Source organism: Acomys minous (genome assembly GCF_964271855.1).
Source record: "Acomys minous genome assembly, chromosome: 6".
In the NCBI taxonomy this organism is placed as follows: domain Eukaryota; kingdom Metazoa; phylum Chordata; class Mammalia; order Rodentia; family Muridae; genus Acomys; species Acomys minous.
Window position 1 is genome coordinate 88,826,754 of NC_140487.1, and position 12,190 is coordinate 88,838,943.

The following is a 12,190-nucleotide window of genomic DNA, read 5'->3' on the forward strand; positions in this document are numbered from 1 at the left end:
GCTCAGGAGCTGCTGAAGCTTGTTCCTTTAGGTAGCCTCAGGACTGGTACAGCTCAACTGCGCGCTAGCTTTAGTTTTATATTTGTGAAGAATGTCCGTACTGGCTGCACCCGTTCACACTTGAGCAGTCTACAGGGCTTCTCTTTTCCCATATCCTCACCAGTATTTGTTGTCATTGGGGTTTTTTTTCCCCCACGACAGGGTTTCTCTGTGTAGCCTTGACTATCCTGAACTGGCTTCGTAGACCAGGCTGGCCTCAAACTCACATTGATACGCCTGCCTCTGCCTCCCAAGAGCTAGGATTAAAGGCGTGTGCTACCACCGCCCAGCTTGTCATTGGTTTTCTTGAATATAGTTGCCAAGGATATTGAACATTTTCCCAGATATTTACTATTTGTATCTCGTTTTGAAAACTGTCTTGTATTGTTACTATTGTGTACAGGTGTGCCGGTGTGTGTGGCGCCCACGCCACCACAGTACCGAGTCGAGGGTGAGGGGCTGTGGATTTAACTCATACACACACACACACACACACACACACACACACACACACACACACACACAATAACACAGAGCAACTAAGAGAGCAGCAGCGCGGCAGTGGTTTATTCTTCTCCAGAGTTCCAAAGAGCCTTCTTATAGGCAGCAAAACAGGAATCCTCCCAGGTGAAATCCCTTGCGGTAATCGCACACATGAGGAAAAGTCTCGAGGAAGGGCGGGGCGCGTTCTCAGAGCAGTAAACATTACTAGCTAACCAAGATAAACACAGACGTGGAAGCTGCTAGAAACAGGACATGAAACAGCAAGACAGGTAGGCAGCCCAATCGGGCCTGGTTCCTGTGCGTGCGTGCGTGCGTGCGTGCGTGCGTGTGCGTGCGTGTGTGTGTAGGTCAGAGGACAACTTGTGGACTTCCAGCCTTAGTGGATTTTTGGGATTGAACTAAGGTTGACCTTGTGTAGCCACCACTTTACCGTGGAGCCATCTAGATGACTTTTACTTTTTTTTCTTTTTTAAATTTAAAACATTCTTCTTTTGAGATAGGGTCTCACTTAGCCCAGGCTGGCCTCCAACTTAAAATGAAGCTAAAGATGAACTTGAACTCATGACCTCCTTGCCCCCACTTCCTGACTGTTGCAGTCACAGGCATGCAGCACCATGCTTAGATCCCACTCATTTGCTGATGGGCTGATTGTCAGACAAACCTTTTCAAAGTCTTTTCTTTTTAAACAGACATCACAATGTGTTTGACTTGGCTATCTCATGGTAATTAGAGGGCCCACTGTCAGGTTTAAATTCTTAGCTTAAAAACCCAAACTGTGTTTTGGGACAGTTTCCAGTGAGAAAGATGTTCCTGAGTGGAGGATGTGGCGTGTCTCCACTGCCTATGTGCTACTGCCATGTCTTTACTAAATTCAGAAGATACACAAGATAGTCAATCTAGAACAAAGCTAGAAAAGAGGTACATTTGCCGGAACTAGTGTACCCTTGTCAGGGACAGGGGAGAGGTAGTGAGCAAGGGTAACACCATGTTAAAGGTTCCATGAGGTCACCATTATAGGCCCACGAAGACCAGCTCGGCCCCCATTTGAAGGGCGGGCCACCTGAGGGTCTGTGCTCCAGCGTGGAGAGTCCAGGATGTCCTGGTCCTTTTTCTTCACCCATTTCTATCTTGGCCAAGGCAGCTGTTTTAAAACTAGCCACTTGAGGGCAGCACAGAGCCAAACACCCCTAACCCTGACCCTGACCTGGTGCCTTTCTTGTGGAACTTGCGCTGATGGCATGCGGTGGGCAGGTCAGTCTGCTGCTGAGGCAGGGCTCCCCACTTCCCATCAGGTGGTCTATAAGCTAGCATGCAAGATTTTTTCAGACGTTTTCCTTAGGATGGATTGAGAGGGAGGTGTAAAATTGAGTGGTATAGATGTACCATTGAGCCAGGGTCCTATCTGGACCTGTATCTCCTTCATACAGTCCCTGCTGCAAGCCCCCTGTGTTCCATGCATGTCTTCCACTCAGACGGGTCCCCTTGAGTCTCTGAATCTTCCCACCATCCGTCAGGGGCCAGCTGCGGTCACTGATTCCCAGTAGCACCCGTCCATGCTGCTCAGGTGTTTCTCCTGATGGGGTGGGTGGAGGTAGAGAGGAAGGCTGCTTTGCAGGCATCTAACTCCCAGCTCAAAATTCCTCAGCTGCTTCAGCGTCCTTCCCTGGGGGGCTTGGTGATGGCAAATCTCTCTGCTGGACCACAGTACTTGTGACTGTGGAGCTGTGACTACAGGGAGGGTTACTCATAGCGCACCACTGCTGTCTCCTACAGGCCACCTACATCTACATGAAGGCTGCCTACCTCAGCATGTTTGGGAAGGAAGAGTACAAGCCGTTCGGAGATGATGAAGTGGAGTTGTTCAGGTGGGCTCCACCGTGGTGCTCCTGTTGTAGGCCTTAGTGTGGGCAAACTGGTCAGGCTCTGCTCGTGGTTACCTGAGCTGTAGTGATGGCATAGGTACACTCCCATCTCTAAGATACCTGTCCCAAAGTGCCCTGTGCCCTTATTCCCCTCTGGCCACCATCCCATTGCCAGTTCTGCTAGTAGTTAGAACCCTTTGAATGTGTTTTGACAGAATCTTCTAGCACTCAGCCTCTTTCATCTGGTCACTAGGACAGACCCTGTATTAGTTCCTTTTCTGATGCTGTGATAAAGCACCACGACCAAGGCAACTTATAGAAGAAAGTTTATTTTGGCTTATGGTCCCAGAGGATGAGTCCATCATGGCAGGGGTGATGGCACAGGGGTGGGCATGGTAACAGCCGAGAGGTCGTATCTTCAACTGACAGCAAGCGCAAAGGGGAGAGCAAAATTGCAAGGAGGGTGAGGCTATGACTTCTCAAAGCTTGCCCCAGTGACATATTTCCTCTAGCCCAGACATACCTCCCAAACCGCCCCTGAAACAGCACAGCCCACTGAGGACCACGTGTTCAAATGCCGCTAGGGCTCAGTGCTGTAACAGAGCACTTGTGTGCGGAGTGCCTGCTGCTCACAGAACTCCCCTGAAAGCTTGAGAGGAGGTGGTACAATCTGTGCTTTTAGGATTAGAAGACAGCCCTAGAGAGGTTCTGCAATGAGTAAGCAGCAAGGAACCCGGGGTGGCCTCACCCGGCCAGTTGTTCCCTGGGCCCATACAGTTTGGGGTCTGAGATTCCAGCCACACCCAGTGGCCAGGCAGCTGGTAGTGGGTGAGTCTCCAGCCAAGGCATGCCCAGCTGTGTGCATTTTAGTCTATCCTTGAAACAGCTCAGGAGGCCACAGCTCAGGAGGCTGGAGTTAATTAAGGGGTTGAGTTGTTTGTCTGTGCAGGTCCCTCCCTCTCTCTCTCTCCCCGGGTGTTGGTCTTGCCTGTGAAACTGGGATTAGACTTTTGTAGGCCCTCCCAGGAAGGCCTGGGCAGAAGGGAGATAACTCTGAGCCAGGCCTAGGAGATATGTAGGTACATTCTTATACTGCCAGGCCTGGGACCTTGGCTCAGCCACCTTTAAAAGCAATCAGGTCATGCAGGGTCTGTGAAATGAGAACATAACCACAGGCTGGCTTGCACCTTGAAATGCTTTTTAGAACCACGCTCTCTCCTAATACAATGTGGAAACAGGTCTAGCCAGGCTAAGCAGAGGCTGGAGACCCACTCTTGTTCTCCTTATGCCCCAGCCCCTGTTGTTGTGGGGAACTGAGTGTCTTAGGCAGGAGCTCCCCCAACTGAACTGCATGCATCTTCAACCCTTCTTTCCTCATTTCTTTTTCAGGGCTGTGCCAGGCTTGAAGCTCAAGATTGCTGGGAAATCTCTACCCACAGAGAAATTTGCCATCCGAAAGTCCAGGCGCTACCTCTCCCCCAACCCCATCTCACTGCCAATCCCTGCTCTGGTGGGTAGCAAGTGGATGATGGGACCAGAGGGTTTCACAATTCACATGGGTTGGGAGACAGGCCAGCAGGCTGCAGATGCCAAGGCAGGAAGAATAGCTCTCCTAGACACTAGGCCAATACCCCAGCCCCAAGCAGAGGGACCACCTGGCTGTCTTGTTTCTAGAATGCCTGTTCTGCTGTCACTGCTATTCACATAGCCATCCTCATTAGATCAGCCTTTTCTGAGGTGAGGGTTGGGTCTCAGGGCAGGCTATGTTTGACTGAACAAAACCTGGGTTGTAGGGGGATAGAAGGCCTAAGGCAGATCAGCACTTGAACTCAGCTGTGAGGCTCTAGAGCCTAAATCCAGGGCCACTGTTAGACCAGTTCCACACATGACTGGAGCTGGCATCAGATAAGCCCTGCTCTGTTCTGCTTGTTGGACAAATTTGGTGGTCCCAGCTCTCCCACTCAATAGCGTGTAACCTTAGGGTCCTTCCACCTACTGTAAAGTCAGCATGTTCATGAGTACCTGACCCAGTCCATGCAGAGGCCTGAGAATCCACTGATGACCCGGGAGCTTGTACCATGCTTATTTCTATGTAAGTTTAAAAGTATTTTACAGACTTAGTACAGCAGCACATGCCTGTCATTTCAGCACTTGGAGGGCAGACTGGTCTGGTTTGCAAAGTGAGTCCACAACAGCCAAGGCTACACAGAGAAGCCAGTCTCGAAAAACAAAAACAAACAAAAAACCAAAATGGGGAAGGGGGTATTCTGAGAAGGGCAGGAGATATTATGTAGAAAGTAATTTGTAATTAAGTACACTGGGAAGGACAGACCTAACCCAGGCTATATACGGCTGATTCTTCTAGAGCCTTTACAGCCAGTTTTCTATCCTGAGACCACAGAGCAGCTTAAGGAACAGTCATCTAAATCTACATTGTAACAGGAACCGTACCAATCTTTTAGGGCTTTCTGTGAACTGCACTCACATCCATTCCCTGGCTTGATGATTTAGGAAATGGGACTCTAAGCTAACTGCTATTGAAAAATGAAAATTTAATGAGTTTCCCATCAGTCAAGGAGGAAAAAAGAAATCAGGAGGTTTTCTAACTTCATGATGAGGCTGCCATCCTTCAGCCCGCTGCTGTTGGGGAGAGAGACAGTCTTAGGTTCCAGTGACCTGAGATGTTAATAGCGCTGGGGCAGGGAGGGCTTCCTGGACAGTGCTGGGCATGGCCTACTCCTCAAGGAGGGGGAGCCCGGATAAAGAGAGGGCATGGTAAGTGTTCCTGTATGCTACAGTATACAAGTACCTGAAACCTACCGAGTCCTCATGGACCAGATCGGCTTCCCCTGACAAATCCCTGGTGAGGCTGCCTTTCCAATGCCCTCAGCCCTGCAGCTTTCTAAGCTGGAAAGAGACCTGGGAGACCAGGGATCCAAAGGCCTCGAGACTTTTGAACTGAGCTGCCTGTTTGACAGATGGGAAAACTGAGGCCCTGCTAAGGAAGACCTAGGCCTGACTTACTGCACTCCCACTCTCAGGAAATGATGTACATCTGGAATGGCTATGCTGTGATTGGGAAGCAGCCGAAACTCACTGATGGGATGCTTGAGGTCATCACCAAGGCTGAAGAGATGCTGGCAACGGGCCCAGGTGAATACCCTCGGGCTCCTGACCCTGCCAGGCTTGGTCAGGTCTATAGAGTTGAAGGTTCCTCTGCCAAAAATGCCCTTCCTCACCCCTCTATTCCCGTCAACAATCTTTTAGAAGACCAGTGTTAGCTCCTCTAAGCAAGTGTCCCTTGTCTTCTTGTCCAGGGCCTTCTCTTGAGCTTCCTCCAGTCACTCCTAATACACTCTGGAGCCATATCTCAGTATTTGTCTTTTCTTCTCAGATGTGAGTCCCCTGAGGTGAATCGTGTCTTGATTCACTTGTGTCCTGGGTTCCACAGAGGGGCTCCCTGAGTAACTATTGCAGAAGTGAGCAAGCCTGCCTTCTTCCCCCACACCCCTGTCCTCAGAGAATGAGTACTCAGCAGATGACGACTGCTTGGTCAAATTGCTGAAGGGCCTGTGTCTGAAATACCTGGGCCGCATCCAGGAGGCGGAGGAGAATTTCAGGAGCATCTCTGCCAAGTAAGTGCCTTTGGCTGCTCCTGCTGGGCTTGCCTGCTTCATCCTCCCACTCCACTACAGTGGCTGACTCCAGCTAACTCACTCACCACACACATGCTGATGTCTACTCTGTGCCAGGGTAAGAGAAAAGGCTAACAGGGCTTATGTTTAACTTGGGTGTTTATGGCTCAGGGTTTTAATCCCAGCACTAGGGAGGCAGAGGCAGAGGCAGAGGCAGAGGCAGGAGGGTCTCTAAAAGAGTCTGAGGCCAAGACATAGTGAGACCTTTATTCTTTTTGTTTTGTTTTTATGGTTTTTTGAGACGGGGTTTCTCTGTGTAGCCTTGGTTGTGTAGACCAGGTTGGCCTTGAACTCAGTGATCTGCCGGCCTCTGCCTCCCGAGTGCTGGGATCAAAGGCGTGCACAAAATAAATCTTCAAGTTTAGCTGGTAGACAAAAGTAAAAGGACGTTTTAAGTGGTGTCTGAACACAAGACACACCTAAAGCTGGGAACCAGTCAGGACCTCCCCTGCCTAAACCTATAGAGAAAGGCCAGGCTCAGAAGGCCTTTTCTTCACAGGCCTAAGCTTACCCTGCAGACAGTCTCCAGGGCACGGAGCAGGGCACAGAGGATGCCAGATCGGGAACAGGCTTCCCAGTTTAATAGACTATTCAAACTGGGGAAATAGTGGTTGAGACTGAAACAGGACATTACAGGACCCATAGGATGCCAGCTTTTCTTAGAAACGGATATGCAGTTCTGAGAAGGCTGAGAGAGGACCTGAAGGATGAGCCATGTCTGCTTCTGTTCTGCAGTGAAAAGAAGATTAAATATGACCACTACTTGATTCCAAATGCCCTCCTGGAGCTGGCCCTGCTGTTTATGGAGCAAGGCAGAAACGAAGAGGCCATCAAACTCCTAGACTCTGCAAAGTAAGGCTTGGTCAACCTCCACATTACCTGTCTGTGCTCCCTCTGAGCGGAGATGCCAAACAGCAGCAAGGCTGCTGGCAAAGGCAGTGTTCTGGGAACGCAGCTCTGACCTACCACAAGAGGCTTTTCCCTCAGTTTGCAAGTAATTGCGTGGAATTCACGAGACAGGAAGTGAGCTTCCAATGGCCCACCCCAGCCACCAAGAGTGGCCGGAGAGTACACCCTTTTTAATAAGGCTTCCATTGGGCAGGGCTCAGCTCACTCTTGGCTCCCTTCAGTGCCCTAAAATCAAGTTTCAGGTTGTAGGTGGATGGAGGTGGTAATGGTGGTGGTATCTCACATAGCTCACACGGGGGCTTGGGGTTTGACACACCTCAGAGAACAGCCAAGCTTTACCTATCTACTCCTCTGCTCCCCTTTAGGCAAAACTACAAGAATTATTCCATGGAGTCACGGACACATTTCCGAATCCAGGCAGCCACACTCCAGGCCAGATCTTCCCTAGAAGATGGCAACAGATCTATAGTCTCATCAGTGTCCTTGTAGCTTTTTGCAGCACTCCTGGGCTGGAAGATGAACACAGCTAGCTGGACAGAGCTCCTGGAAACATTTCAAAAGATCTCCTCCCCTTGCCCTGCCCTTCCTCGGGGTACACCCGGTGCTCCAGTGGGATGGCACATGAATATCTGTGCAGAAGCAAAGACAGCATTTTTACCAGTGTGGCCAAGGCCTTTGCCACAGGCAGAGCAGGGGGGCACTATGCCTGCCCTATCACACATACGGGTACTTGTTTTACACTGTGATGTTTAAGAGAATGTATGAACAGTTTACATTTCTTTAGAAATACATTGATGGGATTACAATTAGTTAAAAAAAAAAAAAAACCAACCAAACAAAACCCAAAACTGCCTGTAAATCTATTTTCACTCAGACTGCTCTGGAAGTAAATCTCTCTACATGCTGCCAAAGGCCAAACTGCTTTTTCAAACCTCAGCAATGTCTTAGCTTTTGAGGATAAGGGAGTTCCTAGCATCTGAAATTTTATTGTTTTGTTTTTTTTCCAAGACAGGGTTTCTCTGTGTAGCCTTGGTTGTATAGACCAGGCTGGCCTCGGACTCAGAGATCCATCTGCCTCTGCCTCCCAAGTGCTGGGATTGACGGCATGCACCATCACCGACCTGCTGGCTAGCTAGCACTTAAAAGCAACTTTTCATATATGAATTTGGGTTTTGTCTAATAATTGGGGAGGGGGGGGAAAGGCAAGAGAATCAGAAGTGCGAGGTCATTCTTGGAGAGTTGAAGCCAGAATGAGCTACTTAAGACCCTGGTCTCAAACTAAAATGTACATAGAAAAGATCCAGCAACACTGACCCGTACAGAGGACGACAGACAGCTAGAGCTACCTACAGTGCAGGCTGCTAACTTTTCTGTGCCTTACAGCACATATTCTAACCAAAACAAACCCCTCTATTCATGATCCCTTTTTTCAGTTAAATCTTTAAAAGAACTACACAAAAGAGTCTTTTCTGCAGACAAGCCCTTTACAAGTGTGTTCTTCTTCTAAAGCCTAGATGCTAAGAGAGCAACCTGGGCAGGACAGGGTGAGGAGTGATGAGAGAGCAAGTGCTGAATGAAGGTGAGCCCTCCAGGCCCCTGCTCACGTGATGCCAACCCAGGATTTGTAAAATTGCAGCTTGCAGTTGAGTGGATTAAGCCTCTGGGACTCCACCTGTAGCTTCTGAGTCTGTCAAAGAGAACGCCTTGTTTCTAAATCCTGTCCTCAAACAGGTGGAATCTATCCAGGCTCTTCCATGTCCTGCGGCATTCATTCTAGGTCAGCTCTTCTCTAGTGCAGACTTTCATAGCACCTCTGCCCTGGAGGAGACTGTGACAGCTGGGAAGCCCAGAGGGCAAGCGATCTTCACAGTCCAAGTCCCAGGATGGAACAGTTGCCAAGGAAGCCGCCACCATGCACAGGATCTGAACGGGCCCTTGGCTATGCAGCCTAGCGCAGAGGCTCACTGGTCTGCGGGGTCCCTATCAGCTCTCCCACACTGTGGCAGGTCTCCCTACTTCCTTATCTCTCGACTCAGAGTGGGAGTCTTTCCAAGACGGTTATCATCATTCACAGCAACACCCCACAACCTGACACCAAAGCTAGGCTTCTGCAAGGCTTGGCTCAGGTCGAGGTGGGCGACTCCCAGCAAGAATGGCATGAGAAGTCTTCAGAAAGTCTCAGCAGGCTGGGACCATTTAACAAAGGAATCGCATCTACTTTTCTCAGCCATTATTGAGGTTCTTTAATTCTAAAATGAGGGGGAACCAACAATATCCTCATTTACTTCAAATATACAACCTTTCAGAAAGCCTCTTCAACACTATTTCCTGATGCCCTCACACCTCTCATGTTAAATAAGGCTGGGTTCTGAAATCCAGGCAATAAATTTTAACACCTGTCAGCTACAAGGTGCTGTTCTGCGGGGGTTAGCACAATTTCTCTAAAACCAGGTGAAAAGTTTAACATTGACCAACAGCAAACTATAATCAACCCCATTTAGAAACCTGAAAATCCATTCCTAAATGAGCAACTGTAACTGCTTCCATTGCATAAAGCCAGTTAGTAAAGGAAACAGAGATCCCTGGAGGCATACGTTGCCACACAGACTATGATAAGCAGGCTTCCAGCCGAGGCATCGCAGTGAGCACCTTGGAAACAACTGGGGAAGGTGGTTTTCCTTCCCAGGATGTGGTGACAAAGACCTGTAATCCCAGGGTTTGAGTAGTGGAGGTAGGAACATTAAGAATTCATGCTGGCAGCGGTGGCTTAATCCTAACACTCAGGAGGCAAATCTCTGAGTTTGAGGCTAGCCTGGTCTATACAGTGAGTTCTAGGAAAGCCAGGGCTACACAGAGAAACCCTGTCAAAACAAGAGTATTTTACCCTGTTTCACTGGGGAGTGACATCATCCAACTGATTTTAACATTGTTTAGAGTGGATTACCTGGGGTTAAACATGGCTAACAGCTCCAACAATTTCTGGTTTTTCTGAAACACTAACAAAAATATTTTATACCTTCCTTCACCAGAACTAGGCTTAGGAGAGAATCATGTTTTCAATATGGTTAGTAAACGTCAGTCACTTGGTAAGAGTTGGCATCTCAGTCATGTAGAAGTAGAGAATCACCTCTATTAAAATTACCCTTAGCGCCCCACCCCCCAGAGCCCAGCAGAGAATACCAGCTGCTGATGTTGTAGACTGAGAACTAGACCCAGAGGAAATGACCCTCCCAACAGAGCCCCCTCTACAACACTCCAGGCTGCTCTCTAACCTCCATGCATACACACATGTAAGACACAGAAATCTTACACAGTGATAATTTTTAGTCAGTAATATTAACTATCAGTGCCTGCTGTTCAGTGCTATAAAAAGCAAAATATTCAAGAACAAAGTGAGAAATTAAATTGTGTAGGTAACTTAAAAAAAAAAAAAAACACCTTTCCCTGGACCTAGTGGGAACATTATGGTCAAGGGTCGTAATATGCCTTATCTAGATTTTCTGTATCCGTGCTAAACAAGGAAAAATAGCAAAGGACACGTGGCAAGAAGCCTATGTAATCTTACCTATAAATTCAGTCACAAATAATTAGAGAGCACCCAAAACTCTATTGTCAATCACCTAAGGGAACAAAACACGATGTACCAAAGCAAACTACTTTACAGTAGCTCAGAAAAGGATTATCTACCAATGACTCCAAACTCTGCCACTGCATCAAAATGGCTTGGAGACTGTAGTGGCTTCAACAGGAACTGTCCCCCATGGGCTCAGATGACTCAGCACCTGGTCCCCTACTGGCAGCACTGCCTAGGAAGAGCCTTGCTTATACTTCACAAGTAGGTTGGGAGGTTATAGCTTCGCCCACTTCTCGTCTTTGCTTCTGGGTGTGCCGATGAAAGGTAGGATATCTCAGCTTCCTGCACCTGGCATGACTTCTCTACCACTGTGTAGACCTAGTGCACCCTCTAGAACAAGTAAGCCCAAATAAAGGTTTTCAAGACAGTTTCTGTGTAGCTTGGCTGTCCTGGACTGGCTTTGTAGACCAGGCTGGCCTCAAACTCAAGAGATCAGCCTGCTTCTTCCTCCCACAGTGCCTGGCCCAAATACATTTAACAGAAAAGTAGTTACTACAGAGAATGTGAAAATTAGTTTCTTTTCTCTCTGCAGCATAAGAGATGAGAGTCCATGTTACTAAACTCAGACCCTACACGGAAGTAGCTGAGGATAAGCTCAGACTCTGACACTCTGGCCTTCGCCTCCAATTGCTGGGGCTACAGGCATGCGCCTGAACATTTTAAGCTTCTAACAGAATGAACATTCTTTCAGGGACTACTTTTAATACCTCTCAGGTAAATAGCATATGGATCAACCAGTGATTATGTATTTTAAACAAAGTTAGCACCTAAGAGTCTTGAGAGATTAAGTTTTAATTGAGATAAACATTAGAACAGGGGCCAGACTGCCTTTTCTGCTTTTTCAAGTAAGTAAATTTAATATTACTTCAGAATTATTAAGTAAAAGGTCAACTCATGTTCATTTCAAAAGTAAAGATTAAAAATTAGTTTGAGCTTATTAAGATACATTTGCATTCAGGTACGAGCAAATAACTTGCTACACAGAGTTGTTGATACCCATAATCCCAATATGGAGGAAGCCAAGATGGGGAGGTTCACCATCAATTTACCTGGCCTACACAGCGGGCACTAGACCAGTCTGGGACACTGAGTAAGATCCTATCTTGCAAAAGAACAGAGTGGTTTGATAGCTAACCAGGGCATTTTTGTTCGTAGTACTGGGGCTGAACTCAGGGCCTCTAGTGAGGGGGAAGGTGCTCTACCACAAGGCTTCATATCCCTAGCACGGAACAGTATCATTCGTAAATGTATCTACAAACTTACCTTCTTTCCTTTTTACCACTTTCAGTTGAGACCACAGGTAGCTCTGGTTTAATGGGCTGGGTTTTAATGTTTGGTTTTTGTTTTACTTTCCAATTATGCATTTATGTTTTGCTTACATGTGTGCCTGTGTGAGGGTGTCAGATGGTCTAGAACTGGACTTGCAGACAGCTCTGAGCTGTCACGTGGGTGCTGGGAATTGAAGCTGGGTCCTCTGGAAGGACAGCCAGTACTCTTAACTGCCGAGCTATCTATCTCCACAAGGTGCTTTTTAAAATGCTTCCTTC

The 12,190-nt window shown here is 48.0% G+C and overlaps 1 protein-coding gene across 7 annotated transcripts in view; it reads left to right on the plus strand.

The window, feature by feature from the left end:
• The window catches only part of TTC39A (tetratricopeptide repeat domain 39A), a 67,216-nt gene that overhangs the window by 46,697 nt on the left and 8,329 nt on the right, over positions 1-12,190 (plus strand). For 4 of the 7 annotated variants that reach the window (XR_014780235.1, XM_084787059.1, XM_084787060.1 and 1 more), the window contains exons 13-17: positions 2,317-2,408; positions 3,795-3,915; positions 5,447-5,558; positions 5,926-6,040; positions 6,836-6,952. Coding sequence is in view for 6 of the 7 variants with exons in the window: in XM_084787059.1 (XP_084643185.1) it covers positions 2,317-2,408; positions 3,795-3,915; positions 5,447-5,558; positions 5,926-6,040; positions 6,836-6,952 (557 nt within the window). In the remaining variant the exon portion in view is untranslated. Of the gene's footprint in view, positions 1-2,316; positions 2,409-3,794; positions 3,916-5,446; positions 5,559-5,925; positions 6,041-6,835; positions 6,953-7,374; positions 7,905-12,190 lie in introns of those variants that run through there. The other 3 variants (XM_084787061.1, XM_084787063.1, XM_084787062.1) reach the window with 1 other exon arrangement.